This window comes from Argiope bruennichi, chromosome 7, assembly GCF_947563725.1.
Source record: "Argiope bruennichi chromosome 7, qqArgBrue1.1, whole genome shotgun sequence".
Taxonomy (NCBI): Eukaryota; Metazoa; Arthropoda; class Arachnida; order Araneae; family Araneidae; genus Argiope; species Argiope bruennichi.
In genome coordinates this window covers 17,862,686-17,884,449 of record NC_079157.1, presented here as the reverse complement: position 1 = coordinate 17,884,449, position 21,764 = coordinate 17,862,686, and the positions used below count along the sequence as shown (strand labels likewise).

The 21,764-nt window shown below is 27.7% G+C and overlaps 1 protein-coding gene across 1 annotated transcript; it reads left to right on the top strand.

Annotated features, from left to right (window-relative positions):
- Positions 1-1,689: 1,689 nt before the first annotated feature.
- On the top strand, positions 1,690-19,286 carry LOC129976465 (uncharacterized). The gene is made up of 6 exons (XM_056090061.1): positions 1,690-1,865; positions 6,623-6,887; positions 7,271-7,346; positions 13,349-13,559; positions 16,211-16,349; positions 19,181-19,286. The coding sequence occupies exons 1-6, from the start codon at positions 1,838-1,840 to the stop codon at positions 19,224-19,226; spliced, it is 765 nt and encodes a 254-aa protein (XP_055946036.1). The 5' UTR covers positions 1,690-1,837; the 3' UTR covers positions 19,227-19,286.
- Positions 19,287-21,764: the final 2,478 nt, after the last annotated feature.

Genomic DNA, 21,764 nt, shown 5'->3' with positions numbered 1-21,764 from the left:
TTAAAATTAAAAATCTTTAAAATATAATTCTATGAACTCTTAAAAAATTCAATAATTCTGTTTCTTAGCACTAATTAAAATTATTAGCTAATTATACCTAAATTAAATACTAAGAATTATATGAATATTAATTCAGATAAAATAACAAAAATGCATAAAACAATTTGTGTTTGTCAAAAGGAGGTTAAGAGAATTAACCCTTAACTGGGCACGTGTGTTCTGTGAGACCGCCAGCGATGGATTTTCTGTCACCCCTATTCTATTTTTAGCTTAATTGAATGGATTGACCCTGTAGCTTCCTGTTTTATGACCTTGAATACACGTGCACTTTTTCAACCGATTTCAGCAGATGCTTTAAAAAATAATTCAGTTATTTCTTCGAGCGCGGTCTCTAAGACTGCATCTCCCTGTTTGTGTCCCAGTGATAAACAAGGCTTAGCAGATGGCGCTGAAACTTGGGCCCCGAAATATCATCCAGTTTACTGATCCTGTTATGAAGCAGTGCTCCAAACACTTTTAAATGAAGAATAAAGTAATTTTAATGATAAGGATAATTGTAAAGAAGAGTTTTTTCGATGAAAGTTTGCATTCAACTGATTCTGATATGTATGTTCAAACATATTAAATATTTCTAGTGATAATATATTTTGAAAATTTATAAAATATATTAATATACCAAGAGATATATATACAGAATTTATAGGTTGATTTTTATACTAGTTCTTAACCTGTATATTTAAAATGCCCTAGAAAACCGTGCTATGAAAGTCACACAAGCCGATAAAAATAGAGCCAATTTTACCTATTGTCAATTTTTTTTTATATATAATTGTTGAATTTTACTTTATATTGTCTTCTATGTACCTTCATATACTGTAAAAATAAATATGATTTAAAAAGTAAAAAGTAATATGCTTTTTCAAGAATATTATTTATTATAACATGTAATTTGAGAAGAAAATGTATGTTCCAACGCTTTTACTTTTTTCAATGATAATATATTTTGGAAAATTTCTAAAACATACGTATATATCAAGAAAAATATCTGCAAAATATATTGGCAATTTTTCATACTAATACATTCATTAGAAAATTTAATTTAAATGTAAATGAAATGAGGTCTCGTAGACCGCACCTCCCCAATTAAGTTCTAAAATTTCACCTCCCCAGTTAAGGGTTCAAAAGAGTGAACTGTTTGTAAAAAAAAATGCATAAATTAAACAATGCTTTAAGACAGGCACAAATTTAATGGAAAAAATTTAAATTACTACCTAGTATTAAATATTACTTAATAAATAATTGTAATTGTTTTCTTAAAACCTTCTAGAAAGCCAGGAATACAATAGCTTAGCTTTCAATACTTATTCTGACCTTTCTGCTGTTTATCTTCGCTAAAATTTCTAAAAATGTCATAGACATCATGGAAATAATTTTTTAAATGCTTGTTATAAGATTGAAAGTATGAGGGGAAAAAACATTTTCGTCTCATTTCGCTCTTATCTGGATAAACAATAATTTAATAAAACAAATAAGTAATAATTAAATAAACAAATCTATAATGCAAATAAACACTTAATTTTCTAACCAATCACAGTACAGTAAGCAACAAACCACATAGACGAAGAAAGAAATCTTCTGATTGGACTGAAAAAGATTGACATACAAAGAGTCAATCTCTAGATTGTTCTTCGTTCACAGATGAACTTGATGTGATTGGGCCGACAGACATTGTCCTTTCCTTACCTGGTAGCAATATTGGAAGCGCGGAATTTTTCTAGTTAGTTTACAAACTTGAATTTATTAAATTGTACTTAATTTTTTTTTGTAAGAAATATAAATGGAAATGGATCAAAATAACCGTGCAGGTAAGTTAAAATTTTCTTTTGATGTGATGTTAAAAAAATTAGCATTTATTTTAAATTTTGATTTGTAGTGACTTTCAATTGGGACATTAACCATTTTGTAGATCAGCTTTATACTCTTCCTATTTATTTAATCATGACAGCTAACAGTGGTGAATTATACCTTATCATAATAAAGAGAAGTTTTATTTTAAATTATGTTTGCAGCACAATGAACATTCTGCACCATAGAGCATTCTGATTAGCTAGCTATGTTTACATAGTAATAAAATATTTGGACATAGGGCAAAGGAGCATTGATACGATGTTTATGAGTCGTGAACTTTCATACGAAATAAAGCTTGATGAGGAAAATTATTTTGATTTGCTAATTACTGGAAATACTATTATTAGCTGGCTCACTATGACAATATATAACAAACTACCTCTATTAGCACAAGATATTGTACGGCATTTCCACGATGTTTTACGATATCCTTAACTCCGGCCGATATCGCAATACTGTTGGGCATTTTTTGTTAACAGGGATCATCATAAAATGTTAAAGTAAATGTTTTAAGATTTTTATTTTATGTGATGGATTATATTTCCTAAGATATTAATTAATAATGGTTCTAATTTTTTATTCTTATAAGTATGCAACAAAGTAGCTTGATATAAATTCCTTCAAATTTTTTTTCAGTACATAAATATTGTCTAATTTATGTAATTATATATAAATTTCCCTAGCAATATTACAATTCATCAACAATTTGAAAACATTCTCAATATTCTGGTGCTAATAGATTGAAAAAAGAAAGAAACAACACAAATTTATGCTTCTACTTACACAAAATTCACATATTCCGCTTAATAATTTATAAAAGGAAGGTTTTATTTCAAACATCACACCTTCTTCCCATCCAGAAACAGTAGAATGTGGATTTTGAACATTTTCTGCTTTACATAAATTTTTTGATAGTTTGAAATTTTTAATATTAAAAAAAAATGATAGATATTGACTAATCAAAAACATTGTGCTATTAATTTTTTATGATTAAATTTTAAGTAACTTTCCCATAGATATATTTATTTTATTCACATTTTCATGATTTGTTATTGTTCAGCCACTGGCAAATGTATTTTTTATAAGAAAAAATGCGGATTGAAATAAAAATAGTAATTTATTTTGAAGATTGCTTTTTAATTAAAATTGATTAGGAATTAATAATACTATAACTGCAGTTAAACAGTGTAGTTTAAAAGTTTATCATATAATATTCAAAAAATCCTGTTCTTTTTTCATTAACTAATAATTATATAAAATTTATTAGAAAAGAAAATGTAAGCTATACTTAAAGGCTTCACTGTACAAAATAGGATTGATTGCATTACATAATGGCTATATTACACTAACTACCATTATATAAAAGTTTCTTTTAAATTAGGATCGTATAGAGTAGTGAAACAGCTTGCTCTTGAATTGATTATGAATATTGTACCATTTTTAACTGGTTTATTATTAAAGGATAATACTGGAATTCTAAAAAAATTAATCATTCATTAAATAAATTTATTATAACAGAAATTTACTTTAATGAATTTTTGTCAAAAGGGAGCTTATTGATGGCATTATATTTCATTATATAATTAAATTATGCCATAGGAACAAGTAACTCTATTTCATTAGTTGTATTTTATCATTCCTTGCAAAAACAATATTTCACATTAAGCATACAATTTTTCATTCTGAAACAAGAGTTTTAACTGGAATTAAAATTTCCCGATTTTTGAAGAAATGTTTTTAATTTTTCAAATATGAGTTTATTTTATTATGTTGCATACATTCCTTTAATTTAATGCTTTGCAATATAAATTTACTAACTCTTGTTCAGGTCAATTATTATATGCCTCGTATTAGTGACGGTGATCTTTCAAATTATATTCTCTCCTCTTTTATTTTCTTCAATGGAGACGTAACATATTTCTATGGAAATGCAGATTTCAGTATTTTTCAGAATAAAATTTTTATCATTCTTGAAATTGATTAGATTATTTTTTGTTCTAATTTGCGTTATTTTTAAAATTCTCAACACTTTTTAAAAAATTTATATTATTGATTATATTTTACATGTCGGTGCTTATATTTGACCAAATTCTTTTTTTATGAACTTCAGGGTTTTTTTCTGCCTAAGTCTTATGTCTGGTAATGTCTTAATGTTTATATTTTATTGTTAAGTAATTAAAATATATTTATTTTTAAATATTTTGTTTTATTCCCCCTTATGTTGGAAAAAATCTTCCTAAATTTCTTCAAAGTAATTTCTATTGCATATTTTATATAGTTTCCAGTACCATTGTAAAACTAAAAGAAAATATAACTAACATTAGTTGCTCTGAGTTTAAGTAATTATTCTCTATTTTTAATAGGAATTCACTCATCAACTTAAATTTGTTATGTGTTAATACAAAAGTATGCAATTGAAAACATGTTAATAAAATATAACAAAAAGTGAAAAAAACTGACAAATTTTTGTGTGATGCATGATACAAGAGGTTGAAATTGATATTTTTAATCTTTACATGAAATTAAATTTTCCTTTTCTTCATAAGATGGCAAAAAAGGTTCAAAATTTCTGTGTGTTGATTTAAGATTTAATTATATCAAAGATATCTGATCGCCCTTCATAATGTTATATTATTTATTTAGTGTGCATATATTTTTTAGATACTCCTTCTTTTACTTCTACAGTACTCTTTCACAAAATTTAATAGTATTTAATTTTTTGGAGGTGTATTATTGATTTTCTAAATTAGCATTTTATGTTCAGATGCCTGGCATTTAAGAATAAATTTGTGTCAATTTTTTTTAATATGAATTGATATTTTTTGTGAAATTTTTATAACCATTCCATATTTTCATTAATCTGTTACTGAGTATTGATGGATTATTTCAGTAAATTGAGTGGAAATAAAAGTTCATTACTTATTAACAAGTCAATAAATTAATAGCGAGTTTTAAAACAAAAAGGGATTTTAAAAATTGGATCACTTTTATGTTGTTGTAATTTTTAATACCTTGATACTTTTTTTTTTTAATTTTATCATTATAAGGCAAATCCTATTCTTAATAAATATACTTTTAGAATTTGAACAGGAAAGAAAGAAGGGAAAAAATGTAGCATTATAAAACTATTCAAGTTTAGTATAGCACAGTTTTGCTGATCTTGTATCATGTTGAAAAGAATTACAGTAATTCTACTTGAATTTTAAAAATTAAGGCATTTGAATTTGTCAAATTATCAATCCTCTGTGAATTGTAAACATTATAATAAGGTACAGATGTATGACTTGGTATTTCATGTTGCAAACAGAAAATCATTGTTTTATTTGATACTTTTCAACAGGATTTTTGAAATGCCTTTCGATCTTCAAATGTTTTTTTTTTTTTTTCCGCAACTTCTATTTTTAATTCAAATTTTTCTACTTTATGGTCCAGATTTGTTAGCCAGCGAGCAAGAAATATCACCAAGATAATTATCATAATGAATTTTGACAATCTTGGCAAAATTTAAAAATCGCCAAGTAAACTGGGAGCTGTAAATACCCACTAGAATCCAAATTCCTTTTATTACCTTCATTTGCTTTATCTTTCATGTGTAGCAACACATGGTATTTTCTTTCATTTATCTTCAATGTTTTTAGTTTCTTGCATCCTCTTTAAACCTTTTTACAAGTTTATTTTTCTGATAACTGGTTTCGACATCCAATTACTCTACTGTTATTTACTTAAAATGCTATTCTTTCATATATATAAATGGTCTTTGTTTTAATGTTTCTGAAGTATGCAATGAACATATTTTTATTACTTTGGAAAGTAGCTATTTGGATAATTGTAAAATGGTAGAACAATAGTGAAGCAGCATTCACATGAGGCTAACTATTGTGCACAATAGAAGGTCATGCCTACTTCAAGAAAATCATGTAACTGCTATAGGACAATAGCAAAGAGTTGTCCTAATGAAGCAACCATTTGCCATTACTCTGTTGGGATCATGTGATGTTCCTGAGGTAAGTGTGACCTCCCATTGGCCTCATGTGAAACACTGCTTAAGATTAGCTAAGAATTAATTAAGCTGTATAAAATTCTGGCTAAAACTCTATATTTCTTTCTGTAGACATCATTGTTGCTATTTCGGATATTTCGCATAATATCACAAAAACTATTATCGTAATATATATGAAGTAATATTGATATTAATGGTATAATATATGCTAAAATAAAAATTACTTGAACTAAAAATTTTCAAGCTAACTTTTTATATTTACTTTTACTGAAATGCAGTAACAGCAATACAATTATTATTATTAATAGGATTTTACTAAGAAAACTAAATTCTTTTCTGTTTATCTCAGCATTCTTTGTAGTTTTTTTTTTATTAATTCTTCTTTTTACCTTTTTTTTTTATTATTATTCAATCTCTATTCCGTTCTTTTGTGTATTAATTCTTCAGTAATGTTGGTATTTATGATCTCAAGTTTACTTGCCAATTTCCAAATTATGCCAAGTTTCATTTTGTACAAGATGTCAAGGTGGCTGCTTATACATAATGTTTTTTTATTTGTTGGCAGTTCATTATGGATGACTTTAATTTACATTGTTTTTAATTTTTATAGTAGAGGCCTTAAATATTGATACATAACAAATAGTCTTAAAGTGATTCTCTTCAGTGCATTATTTTTAGATTGTAATAAATGATAGAAATTACTTTTACTTTCAGTGCTTCCATGTGAAGAAATACCTAGATCTTCTGAAAATAAAGATGTTTTCGATTTGAAATGCCTAAAGAATTGTCTGCCAACAACAAGTCGTCATTCTGAAATCGTTCCTAGCTTTGAAGAAATTGAAAGAACAACAAGTCGTCATTCCAAAATTGTTTCTAGTTTTGAAGAAATTGAAAGAGTAACGAAGAGGTTCATGAAAATCAAAGCTTTGCTGAATATCAGGAAGGAAACTACTAGGTTATCACTTAAAAGAATTTCACTGTAAGTTCTTTATTTTATTTTAAATTTTTTCTTCAGGCTCTTGAAAGATAAATCTGTTTCTTTTAGAATAGACAATGCATGTATTGCTATTATTTAGATTCTGTCATAGCTTCCCAATGTACTAAAATATTCGAGAATAACCATTTCATATACATGAATAAAAGCTACTTCTGTTTGTAAAATAAAACCTCTTCTGATTTCTTTCAGCATTGCATGTGTGGTTCAATTCTTAAATGCTATTTTTTTATTATTTAATTGAAAAATGTTTTATATTTTAATTGAAAAATGTTTTATATTTTAATTGGATTGATTTTGTATCTTTTGCATCTTTTAGTATCTTTAATTTATTACATGGAAGCTTTATGCTTAAGTTTTCTTTTCAGAGACAAACTTTGTACTGCTTTTTTAGCAAATTCTGTAGTTGAAGAATCTGCCTGTCATAAGCAAGAAAAATATCTAGTAAGTTTTCTTTTGGCTATTTTCATTTGATAGAAAATTAAATATCTGCTAAGCTATATAAACTTTACTTTGTTTTAAAATAATGTTAGTAGATTTATTTTCAAGAGTAATTATTAATTGATTTTTTTTCAGCTCGTATGCCCATAAGTTAATATATATAATGATTTAATGACTTTTTTTAAAATGTGAAAAGGAAAGGTTAATGGAATCACAGTTGTTCTTTTACTGTGGAAAATTGTAATTTCTTGCTCAGCAAAAAAAAAAAAAAAAAAAAAAAAAAAAATTGTACATTTTTTTAAATATCATGATACTTTGTAAAATAGTACAATATTGATATTATTTTAAAAGGTATGCTTGAAAAAACACAAATGACAATGTTTAAAATCGGTTTTTCCCCCCCCCTATAAGTAGCAGTTTCTTTAATAAATGTTAAATTATCCACACAAAATTCATTGGGCATCTTATAAGAGACAAAATCTTTTTCACTAATTTTCAATTTCTTAATTTGAGTCAAATGGTGAAATATTTTATTTTGCAGTGAAATATTTAAAAATATAAATATATGGACTTTGCAAACATTTTTTCCATAAAAATTGAAACTTCAAGAGTTGGAAGCTAAATTAGAAAAGATGCTGTACTTTTCTCTACATCCAATATACCTGTTTTCATGTTAGATCTCATTGTCTTGTTACAGAAATGTTATTTGGTTTATTTAAACTCCAAATTTTCTTTCATTGTTAGAGCTCAATCTCCATTCAGTAGTCAAATTAAATACCCATATTCTTGGTTGATGTCTATTATTCACAATGCTGTGTGCTTATTAACATGATGAGATGACCACGTTTCAACAATATTCTCACTAAGGGGTAAGGTGCAGAAAGATGTGGAATTTACTTTATTATTAAATGTGAACATCTTTCATCTCGTCACTATTTTGTTGAATTAAACCCATCCTAATCCATGCCCAAAAGCACAGGAAGTTTTAGAATCCATTAGCAAAGAATACTGTTATTTCATTTTCAATAAAAGCATGTGTATTGGAAGTAGTTTTTCCCAGGCCTTGGGAGTATTCCCCCCCCCCCTGAAAATGCTTTTTAATTCCTATCATCTAGTGTTTGTGCGATCCAGCTGCCTTTCTTATTATTTCTTCTAGTCTGTGAACATAAGTAATTTAAAAATCTTCAGAAAAATATTAAGGGTTCATCATCCTAATAGCATTATTTAAAATAAAAGTTGGAATCACAAGCACCCCATGGGAGAATTACCAGGGGTGTTTGTGCTCCGGGGAAACCCCGGAATTCCGGGGATTTTGAACTTCGATACCCGGAAATTCCGGGGATCGTCGTTCAAAAGGAAGTAGGAATAATAATGAATTATTTATTTTGATCTGGGCGATTTTGTTTGCTTTGAAAGCAGAAAACGCAATGTCAGCGTGTGTGGTGAAAACTTTTCCTTTCTTTCTCCAAAGGCAGTGATAATGCGTGAAAAGGGGGGGGGACTTCTTTTTTGTTCTTTCCTTATTGCGAGTTATGACTCATTCCCCCGTTTCTCGGACATTCTCTTCTGGATTCTTTTCGGCAAGTAGGCGCGGCAGAAAAAAAAAGGGAGAGACTTCGCGACCAGATGTGCGATCACGTGACTCTGGGTTCAAAGGTCTTATCTCTCCTGGCGTGGCGCCAATTAGTAGAGAAGGGGGATTTTTCGCCGTATTAGCTATTTGTCATTGATCGCTTCGCAACTTTTTTTTCTCCGCTGTGTAAAATTTTCGTTTCTCTTATTGAAATATATTTTTATTTATGTACGCAAGAGAATTTCACTTTGAAATTTCAGCATACGAAACAGAAATTACCCCTTAAAAATTCATATCTAATTAGTTTTACAGCATTAGATTCGGAGCTAAGAGGTAAAACCAGTACAATATTAGCTTTTGAAAAATTATCATCTTTTATGTCCCATATTTTTAGTGATAATGAAAAGTCAAAAGTAGAAGCTGAAATAAGGTTATACCAGAGTGATATTGATATCACCAAAGAAATGCTCTACACATCTAATGAAAGTGGAAATCAAGTCAAGTGTACAATTGATAAATATTGGTCTAAAGTTTTTAATTTAAAAGATGATTTCACAAATGATTATAAGTATCCTACATTGGCTAAATTGGTCAAAGCCTGCCTTAGCTGCTTCCATGGCCCATTAGTGGAAAGTGCATTCAACTTAATGGATGCACTTGTCACTGACTATAGAACCTCTCTTAAGATTGATTCCCTAGATGCAGTGCAGACTATTAAATATGATTTAATGGCTTCTAAAGAAACCTCATGCGAAAAATTTGGCTCAAAAAATCCAATGACTGATCCAATTCACAAAGATCTCTTACTGAATATGTACAGAAGTTGGAAAACATATCAAGAGGACTTAAAAACATGTATTTCAGATGAGTCACCTATAAAAGTCTCTGAAAAACCTTCTACATTAGCAGAAAAGCAAACTGCTTCTACCTCTGCATGTGCAGTTCTCGAGGAAATTTCTTCAACTGTAAATGAGGAAAATAAAAGTCAATCTTCCTGCAATTATGAAGTTCACCACAAAAGAAAGACAAGCCCACAAACATCAGAAAATAAAAAAAAAGCAGCAGAAATTAGATAATTTTTTTAAAGAATTAATTCAGGTAATTTAAAGTATTTGCATAAAATGTAGTAGTTTATATGTTTGAAAATTTATGGCTATTAATTTTGCAAAAAAAGTAATTCATTGAACTTTTATAATTAGGTCATTCAATATTTCATAATTGTAATTTTTCATTTCTCTCCCCCCCCTTCTCGAAACTCCAAAATGCCGGTAGTAAGTCCGTAAAAGTTTCAGGGGATTTTTTGGGGTCCCACAAACACCCCTGATTTACTGTAAGGGATTTACAACAGTAAATGAAAGATGAGAATTCACCAGATAATCACAAATTTTATGGAAGATAAATTCATATTTTTTAGGAATTGTGATGTGTTATTATGCATTTTTAATTCATTAAACCTGTACTGTGATCTCTATCCCTTAGAATTTGTCCTTTATATTTGTGACACATTCTAATATAAAGTAGCCAATTTATACTAAGGACTTTCAACTACTTTTTTGTATGGTTTAAAAATATTCTATTCTATTCCTGGAAAGGCAATATTGAAATTGCATTTATAGAAAATCTTATAAAGAAGAGTGAGATTTGTGAACAGTTTCAGTTCGGATGCAGGTTTCCTTTTTTGTAATTTAATGTAGTACAATTTTTTTATTTCTTCATGAGAAAGAATGATTTAAAATTTGTTCTGAAGTAAAAGATTCTACCTGGTAGAAATTTGTATCAATTTTTGCGATTTAGAAATTGTTCCTCCCTCGCATTAAATTTTCTTTGTATCAAATTTAAGTTCTGTTAGTTATATCTTTCTTGGCAAATTTAAAAATGCATTAATATCTAAAACTATTCATACTGCTTAGTTATTTAATGAGAAAGCATAATAATATTTCAATTTTAAATGGTGAATACTTGATTGATGTTTAAATTTCATATAATTTCCCCCTCCCCCTTAATTTTTATATTTTTTAATTCAATTCGATAACATCTTTTTTTGAAATGTTATGATGGATTTCAAGCTCATCCATTCAAAAATTCAATTGTGTGCTTTTTCCAAACATTGTTGGAGGAATTTCACTTCTGCTTTTATTTCACTGTTTATATATTTTTTAATTTGCAGTAAATTCATTCATTTGAATTCATCTATTTCTGTTGCATCAAATAATAAAGCGAAATTTTTTAAAAAAAATGTATTCTATATTAATCATTTTCCATCCTAAAAAGTTGGTAAACTAGATGAACAAGCCAGTTGCCAAAGATGGTTAATTTAATAAAATTTCTTTTTAAATTTACTTTGAAGAAAATTTCAATTTTGTATGAATCTTAGTGTTGAAGAAAAAGGCATATGAGGAAAGAATTTAACTTTTTTTGTTTGTAAATATGATATTAATTTGAATAAATTTTAGTGTTTTTTTTTTTAATTTTATACTCTTTGTTCAGAATATTTGTTCATAAGGAATTGATTTTCTGTAGTCATTGTACCACTTTATTTTCTTTAAACTGTTTTGTTGTTGCTGTTTACATCATTCTCAATTTTTGATGTTATTTTTTTTATTTATATTTGATTTATATTTTAATATTTTTATCAGGGACAGTCTTTATTTTACTATAGAGCTCAGCACAAATCAGGGGTTTGCAGATGTTGCATGTTTTTCAGTTAATCAAACTTGCAACTTACATGGATGACTCTTGTTGTTTTCCACATTATCTAGATGTTTTGCAATCCAGAATTGAGATAAAATATTATCAAACACATGTTTTGTCATTAGAATTTTTAAAATTATTTGAATGATAGCTAAATATACAATAGCAAAAACAAAGCAAATATTGTGAACCCAGAAATAACTTTATTTATTAAATCTCTGCTTTTTTATTCTGGTTTATCTGTGTCTGTTTCTCCTGATTCTAAAAAATTAAACATCAAAATCTTGTATACAAGCCTACAAACAAGTAGTAAAGCAGAAAAAATATAATTTTCAAAAAAAAAAAAAAAAAAATGTGGGTGGGGAGGGGCTTATCAGGACTTGATAAATTCTTTTCTTCACTTTTTATATATTAAGTTTTTTATCCTTCCTTGAAGAGTCAGTTGCATACTGTGTAGATATTCTTGCACTGAAAGCTCTTTTATCTTTCCCTAGTGATCATGATCTGTCTCATTTTGTGGCTATGTTTAGTTTATAGTAAAAGAGGCTTAAAAGATATTTTGCTGCATAATGATGATCTTGCCTCAATTCCTATCATTCAATCAATAATTTTTTTTAAAAAATCATATGGAAACCTTGGTTTTGGTATAAAAATATCAAGTATTTACATAGGGTTTTTAAAATCTTACTAGTTTTAACTGGCCTACAAAGTAATTAAACAAATATACACTATTTCTTGCATGAGTAGGATATTCGGTTTAAAAACGAACACTGGATGAGTGGACAGGGCGTGATTTGTCTTTAAGGAAATTTTTAAACCCAGACTTAAAGAATGCAGTTCAGAAGATTTTAATGGATGAATAACAAATGCAGATTTACTAAACTTGCCCCCATAAATGAATGGTTATGGAACAATTTGTTAAAGGTTTGGTTAAAGATGGTAATTGCCTTTAATTTTTAAATTATATTTTTCTACATTTATTAGAAGGTAAAATTATAATTATATTCATCGACTCGGATATAAGCTAATTCAGTATTTTTATTTTTTTAAAAAAACTTGGGGTGTTGAATGAGAAATAAAATGCTATTCCATTAAGATATAAAAAGCATGGATATCAAAAGAAGTGGAATACGATTATAATGGCAGATATCTGTTGAGGGGGTTAAAAAGTGATATTGAATCAATTTCAGAATTTAAAGAACACAACATTCCTTTGAATGAAAAATAAAATAAGCTTGTGTAAGTCAAATAATTTTTGTTATCTAATTTCCTTGTAGGTATATCATTTTTTTTTTTCAAATATGTTTTGTAAGCAAATTTTATTATAATAAGTATTTTACTAATCATATATAAGTCTTTTTTGAAAAAATATTATATTTTAGAATTAAAAAATTTTTTAATCCCAAAATATTATATTTTAGAATTAAAAAATTTTTTAATCCCCAGCTGTAAAAAAAAAAAAAAAAAAATGCAGAAAACATGAATACTGCTTTTGAAATCTGCATAACATAAAAGCTGGGAGGGAAAAAACATAAATAATATAACCCTAACTTTTTGTTAGGGCTATATTATCAATGAAATTAGAAGGTATTTATGATTGAATTTTTTTTGACAAATTCAAGTGTTAAGTTGAAACACCTTAAAAATTTGTTGTAGTTGCTCTTAAAATTATTACTGGACATGTTAAATTATTTGTATTAGCAACTAAGTTAAATTTAAATTTTATGTTATGCTATTTTAGGAAACAGAGCCTAGTAAAGCTCTTGAAAGACTGACATTTGCAAACCTTTCATTAGAGAAAGAGGAAAAAAATATTTCCCCTATGCACTCTTCAGATATGATGAAAATCGATTCTGAAATTTATTTTGAACGGAAAAAAGCAGAACGTCGAAGGAATGTTTTAGCTTTCAGAACAAATGAAAGGCTAAGAAAAGCATGTTTTTCTAGATGTTGTAAGTACACTTTAAATTACTGTATTAATTTTGCTTTCTTTTATAACTGTTAGAAAAAAATATCTTTCTAACTATATAGAAATAGTCTAATTGAGAATCTAAATCTGCTAAAGTTAAATTTTTTTTTTTTTATTTAAAATTTGATAAATGTTTTAATTTTCAGATGTTCAATATCATACAAAGTATTACTTTGCCTTCATGGACTTGTATGTACTGAAACATTACTTAATTTTTAAACAGTCGAAAAATGAAGAAAAAAAATTAATAACTGTGAAAAAATATTAACTGGCATTTTATATAGATAATTGAAGATTTAAGAATGAAATCCTGCATTTTACAGGAAACAGGAAGAATAAGTTTCCAGTCTCTTGGACATATAGTTAATGTTTACATCATTATTTTTATTGGGTTGGCAATTAAGGAATTGCGGATTTCACTCATAGATGGCTTCAGTTGAATTTTTAGGTTTGTAGACGTAGTACAAATGTAAAACGCATTTTGTTATTTGATAGTTGGCAATTCAGCTGTCAATCAGTAAAAAAAGTTTTTTGATCGGTTGCGTAGTTTTCGTTTGGCGTTTGTTGAAAAATGGAAAATCAAAAGGAACATTTTCGTCATATTTTGCTTTTTTATTTCCGCAAAGGGAAAAACGCATCGCAAGCTCATAAAAATTTATGTGCTGTTTATGGTGACGAAGCCTTAAAAGAACGGCAGTGTCAAAATTGGTTTGCCAAATTTCGTTCTGGTGATTTTTCACTCAAAGATGAAAAACGCTCGGGTCATCCAGTTGAAGTTGATGACGACCTAATCAAAGCAATAATCGATTCGGATCGTCACAGTACAACACGTGAGATTTCAGAGAAGCTTCATGAATCACATACATGCATTGAAAATCACTTAAAACAACTTGGCTATGTTCAAAAACTCGATAATTGGTTCCACACGAACTGAAAGAAACGCATTTAACGCAACGCATTGACAGCTGCGATTTGCTAAAGAAACGTAATGAAAATGATCCATTTTTAAAACGACTGATAACTGGCGATGAAAAATGGGTTGTTTACAACAATATCAAGCGGAAAAGATCGTGGAGCAGGCCAGGTGAACCAACTCAAACAACATCAAAAGCTGATATTCATCAAAAGAAGGTTTTGTTATCAGTTTGGTGGGATTACAAAGGAATTGTCTACTTTGAACTCTTTATCACCCAACCGAAAGATAAATTCTGATGTCTACATTGAACAACTAACGAAATTAAAATTATTGGAGCTTGGTTGGGATGTTTTGCCACATCCACCATATAGTCCTGACCTTGCACCATCTGATTACTTTTTGTTTCGATCTGTACAAAACTCCTTGAATGGTAAAAATTTCAACAATGATGATGATGTCAAATAGTACCTGATTCAGTTTTTTGCTTATAAAAACCAGAAGTTTTATGAACGTGGGATTATGATGCTGCCTGAAAGATGGCAAAAGGTCATTGATCAAAATGGGCAATACGTTACAGAATAAAGTTATTTAGTTCCATGAAAAAATTGTCTTTGATTTTCTAAAAAAAATCCGCAATTACTTAGTTGCCTACCCAATATTTTACATAAGTTTTGGGTAATATAACAAATTATGATCTGTCAAAAATTTTGAATAAAATATTATTACATTTTGAAATGCTAGATTTAAAAATGGGAAAACTGCTTCGGAAAGTGTTTCAACTTAATCCTCTGGTTCTATTATTTCATCAAAAAAAGCATCCTCATTTTCAATGATCAGCAGATTGTCGTAAAATAGCTTCGATTGAAATATAATCGAAAAATTCTTTGGATGAAGAAAACATAGTAAAGTAAAATTTTCAACATCTCATTTTGTTCCATGATAGCAGGCTCGGTCTGCATCTTTGTTTTTCTCCCCCTGTAGTAGCAGTCTTAAAATTAGATAACCACAATACTTTTTGGTATGGGAAAAGGTTGCATACTTTACAAAGCTTGCAATATGCTATAGTTTAAAATATAAAAGATCTTCAGCAGTGTATGCAAAGAGTGATATGTTAAACTTTTTAAAAATCATCTTGTAAATTTTACAAGATACTGCACTCTTTGGGTGCAGCTCATTATACATTTGACCCTGTTACATAAATAGTTGGAATCAGTCTCATGTGGTCTCTTTCTTTCTGTCAGTATCTATGTCATGCATTCTATACATCTTTCTCATCTTATATTTCTCTTCACCTTGTCATTAGTCATTAAAATCACCATCCCTTATGAAACATTAAACGAGTACACTATTTAATGCTGAAATCTGGAATGAATTACGTCACTTAAGAAGAATTGATAGAATAAACCAACATTCTTTTATCTTTCAAACAAACCTTTTCTGAATCATTAACTTAGTGGCAAAATCACCTTTTTAAATTGGATCCTCATTAATGATCTGGCTGAGCATGTGGAATTTTATCACCTATCTTATTTACAAATACTTGTTATGAAACTACATTCAACAAGTTAATTGGCACTACAGAAATCTGAAAATCAGAAAAATTGACTCTCATAATTTTTACCTTGGGCTTTTCAATTTTTAGTAAATGACTTGTAGTGCTTTTTTGAGTTATTCTATATATACCAGTAATACTCCATTAATAGGTGTCTAATTTTCAGTGTCTTTAGAAGATATGGATAAGCCAGAAGCAAGATCTTGTCTGCAAACAAAGTGTTTATACGGAACTATACTGAATGACTTTATAGAAAAACGGAAAAGAATTCAGGAAGAAATGGACCAAACTATTAAATTAGTTCAGTAAGTTTTGTATAATTTTTTTATCTGAAAGAAGAAAAAAAAATTATGTGGCTAAATAGAGGAGAAGTAGCTGTGCTATGCCTAAAATTTAATTTCCTCGTCCTCTCCCTTCTCTATTTTAATTTTTTATGTATCAGATATACTTCACATTGAAAAAAATGATTTCTATGATTTTAATGACTCAATGGTAACTGTTTATTTATTATTAATTTTTTATTAAAAATAATTATGAAAAGATTTATTATTATTATTTTTTTAATAAATCATTGTTGCAATTGTAAACTCAAAATGAGGGCAGCTTCATTGCCTGTAATTTGGGGGAAAGGGATCAAATGTACCTTTAAAACAAAATATAATTTAGCATAAATTATTTTTGAAAGTCAAAGTATAATGCTAAGTACAAATTTCAAAAAAATTATTAATTTAAAAATATTACTGCTGTATTAGCTGTTTATATATATAAAGCAAATCCACTTAGTCACTCATTGACTCACTCCTTGCCAAGAAATTTCCCGAGTCAATGGGGCTCAATAACCTAAATTTGGCTTGTGTTTACTTCTTGGGTAGTAGATGGTCACTATGAAAGGATTTTTTGAAATTGTAATTAAAAATTATCCTAAATTCAATCAATTTTTATCAATAACTTCAGATCATATTACTGCTCAAAAACCATTTTTACATTATCTGAAGGTACAAAAAAATTACTTTTTCAATGACATAAATTTAATTTCCATGCATTTATTAAAATTAATTTTGAATCATAATTATTGCTACAGATGATGCATGATATTTTTCTTATTATTTTTACATTACTTTGTTTTTTCTCTTGCAAATGATCAATTGTTTATGGTTTCATTTTTTTGTTAGATGTTTATTTCATAAATATTTTTTTATGATTTTTTTTTTCTAAAAATGAAAAAGAATGAACAACTTACACAGATTTAGGGTGGGCGGATTATATTACACAGATTATTTTCTATTATACAGATATTCAGGGTGGACAAAGTTTTCTTTTAATCTTGCATGCACTTGCATTCTGAAGTTCAATGCATAATATTGTTCCTGGACATTTCATAATATATCTTATATTTTTATTCAATATTTTATATGAATTGTTAGGTTGTTAAAAAATCGTCTGCTGAGAAAGAAATAGATTTGAAAATTGTTTTAGTAACAACTGATGGTGCTCCAAAGCTCCAAATATGGTGGAGGGGGAAAAGAAAAAAAAATCGGTTTCATTAGTTTATTTCAAACAGATGTAGGACATTCAATTCTGGAATTTCGCTGCATTATTCACTAACAAGCTTTGTGTGCTATGAATGGCTTAACATCTTTTGATAATGTATGCAGGCTTTAAATAAACAAAAGTTTGCTTTGTTGGATGAAGTCAACTCTGTGTATAATGGCTTACTAATGTATAACCATGTTCGCTGGTTGAGCCGCAGGAACGTACTTCAAAGGTATGTTGACTGCTTGAAAGAAATCGGACTGTTTCTGCAAAAAGAGGGGAAAGTTCAACAATATCCAGTTGTTGGATGTTATGTGGCTCTCAAAATTTGTTTTTTATAGATATATGTCAACATTTCAATGAATTGAACATAAAGCTTCAAGGCACAAATAAAACAATTATCGTCATGATGGATCTCATTCGCACTTTTATCGCTAAACTGCGTGTTATAAGAAACAATATTATTACAAGAAACTACAAACTGAAGAAAAAATATCACTTCTCAAACTTGAAAAAAATATCAATATTATATATTAAATTTAGATTTATATGAGAAACCAGATGAAGAAAAAGTTATGGAAGAATTTATTTCCATAATTGATTCACCAATCAAGGAAATTTCATCCAGGTATTCTCAGTTCAAAGATTTATCGGAAATACTCATATTTATTATGTATCTTGCCTGATGCGACTTCATTTGATAAACTGAACTTGTCCCCATTCGATTGGTTAGAAATTGAAATGCAACTGATTGATTTCCATTGTATTCAATATGTGTTTAAAAATTTATTGAAAGAGGAGAAAAGTTTTAATAGATTGAAACAGAAAGATTAACAAGAAATATAAGTAAAAATGACAGTAACAAAATTTTGGTAAGATGGAATTCGATTCCAGACTCATTTAACTGTTTGAAGAAGATGGATCATGCTATTTTAACCATATTTTCATCTACTTATGCCTGCGAGTCATTATTTACAGAGATGAATAACATTAAAGACTCGCTTAGAAACCGTTTGGCAGGTGACTGCCAATTCAGCATGCATTCTGCTAAAAGTAACACATTACAATCCTAATTTGTCATCTAATTTGCGACAACAGAAGTCACAAATGTTCCTTTAATTTGAATTGCACATAACTAAAACATTTACTACTTTACAGTGCAAAATGTAATTTTGTGTAGTAATGAAAGAGTTTTGAGTTTTTAGTATTTAATTTTATTATTTTCCCAATAATCACAAGACAAAATTATTTGACGGCACGTCTCTACCTCATTGAACCTTTCTTTGGAAAAAATGGCATGTTGATCCATAAAGGTTCGCCACCCCTGACCTATTTAATATAGATTCCTATAGAAAAAAATTGTTTGCTTAGCAAGTGTTTCACACTATGAGTAAGAATCGTAAATTATGTTTGTTAAGTAAGGTTCCACTATTGTTTTAAAAAAAATTTTTGGAAATTACACAAAAATTAAAGTTTCTCCCTCATATCAAATAAATATTTATCCTTTGCATATTTGCATACTTCTCATTTATCAAATTCAGTAGAATGTTTTTTGTTTGTTTGTTATTGTTTCATTTTATCAGCTTTTTTTTTTTTTCTCCAGAATGTTGAAAGAGAAATCCAGAATGTTGAAAGAGAAAAAGATGTAATCATGAAACTGCTGTAAATTGTACTGATTGTTGTAATAAAACTTTTTTTTTTTACCTCTTTATGCGTAATTTTTTTTATAGAACCTCTTCCTATTTATTGAAATTATATTAAAACATAGTTTACACATCCATATTATTTGTTATATTTTGATGAGAATAAATTGATTGTTTAATTTTAGTGGAATTTATTATAATGAAGCTTGGTCTTCATTATAGATTCAGATAGTGAGAGAGCTTATACAATATAACAGCAAGAAATTATAAACATTATATTATAAGCATTAACCCTATAAAATTAGAAATCTTAATGATGGTATTTAGAATTTAATTTGCAGTATAGATATAAAAATTATAAAAGTCCAGCCAATTCAATGGTGTTGTAACTAAACTGAAATATGGCCATAAAAATTAAAATAAGTACAATAATCCGGCATCCAAATTATGTGGTCAGTGCAAAATAAATTTCGTAATTTACCTAGCATTTTATTAGGACTAGCTATAAATGCAGTGAAAGAAGCAATAGGAAAGCAAAATTGCAGGTCAACTAAGGCATTATCTTTATATTGATGGAAGGAATGGCAGTTTTGGGTCAAAACTCTTGGTGTTTTATTTCCTAGAATCTTTTTGCTATGCTTATTTGGTATTTTCATTTAAAACTCTTCTAATTAAATATTTTTTTAAAAATCCACTTTTTAAATTCTTGATATAAAAATTCTTGTAGACTTTTGAAAGAAAAAGATTAAACTAACATGCATCATATTTAAAAAAAAAAAAAAAAAAAAAAAAAAAAAAACCTTTATTTATTTGCAATTTTGGATACTATTTAAACTATATTGAAGTAATTTTTTTTACAAATAAAATTAAGTGTACATATTAATCTAATGTGATATTTGTTAATTAGTAAATATTTTAATTAAAAGTTGATTAGAAGTTACATTTATTTTTAAAGATTTTTATTTGAAATTAAGAAGGAATAAGAAAGAAAAAAATATCTTTAAAGTTTGGTTAAGGAATATCATTGACAAGAAATGTATATCAATGTTATCTTTAATTCAAATGTAACCAGTATCAATTTTCTTATATAAAAGTGAACCTTATGCATAATAATTGTACTTGGAACTGGATCTACTGTCTTAAAATGATATACTGTACACTGCATATGAAAAATTCAATCTTTTAGGCATGCATAAAAAGCATCTAAATTAGAAGATAACTCATTTGCATTAAAAGGGATTCCACATAAATAATATTTATTATGTCACTTTTTTTTTTTTTTTTTTTTTGCATTTTATTTTTAATAGTCTTCCCTTATCTACAATTGAGATTTGAAAAAAGCTAGCTAATTCTAATGAATTGTAGATATTCACAATCATTTAAATTGTAAAAGTAAATAATTAGTTTTGGCTGGAATATAAAACTGCAATTTTATTTTATAATTGTTTGAATTTATGTGTTCGTAAGCTACTTTTTTCCCCATTTTATTCTACCCTTAAATTTATTAAAAACTGGAAAGATGCTCCTTTAACAAAATTTTTAGATGCAGTTGTAACCAAATTAGATTTTTATGAGACAAATGTTTTGACAAAGAAATGATATATATATAATAGTATTGATGTTAAAATGATGCAGCTTGTAAAAATAGTTATGGCATAAATTATTAGAAGCACTAACCTTTCATTTGTGAACTCATTTTTACAGTAAGTATTCATAAAAATTGTTCTTGCATTTGCTTATACCAATTGACACAACTGGGATATTGAATATTAAAAAAAGCAAATATTTTCTTATTTTCAAGAAAAACTTATTATACCACAACTTTCCTTAATTTTTTTATTAAATGTTAATTATTCATTCTTTATTTAAGGTTTGCGAAAAAAAAAAAAAAAAAAGAGTGTGGGAAGGGACAAATTTCCCCTTTTATATTCTTCGAGTGAAGTTTTTTTGCACTAACTTTGGAATAGAAGCCAATATATTATGTTCTGTAAATGAGCAGTAGCAGGGAATATAAACAGAATTAAAATGTAATTGTGGAGGAAGGTTTCTCTTGCCAAAGGAATGTTGCATTTAATTTCAGATTAATTTAAACATATTTCATGCAAAATTAAATAAAACAGTGAACATGATTATACAAAAGATAATGCAATCTAGAATCTGACCCTAGAACTTAACCTTAATATTTAGTATCTCAGGAATGATTTTCAGATAATTTATTGACTAAAATTTCTGCAAATCTCCAGAGACAACTTGAAATGAAAATAATTATGTGATGAAATTTATGAATGCTTTTAATAATATCATTTTGCATCTCTGATAATCTCCATAAATGCTCAATAACTAATGTTAGTCAGAAAAAAGTAACCTAATGTCTAAATTGTTTGTTTTTTTCTTTAGCATTCAGAATTTTGATTATTTATTGGTACATATATATCCTTTTAATTGTCTTCATTTTCCCCAAATTATAGATTTCAAAAATCTAATCTTAAAATAATGTCTAAATGAATGTTGTTTAATTAGAAAATTTTCTAAATGCTATACTAT

What these genes read in the sequence shown, in the direction of transcription:
- LOC129976465 (XM_056090061.1), top strand. Translation starts at nt 1,838, where the DNA reads ATGGAAATGGATCAAAATAACCGTGCAG. An exon ending in ATAAGCAAGAAAAATATCTA is followed by an intron (nt 7,347 to 13,348) that starts GTAAGTTTTCTT and finishes ATGCTATTTTAG; the next exon opens with GAAACAGAGCCTAGTAAAGC. An exon ending in CAAACTATTAAATTAGTTCA is followed by an intron (nt 16,350 to 19,180) that starts GTAAGTTTTGTA and finishes TTTTTTCTCCAG; the next exon opens with AATGTTGAAAGAGAAATCCA.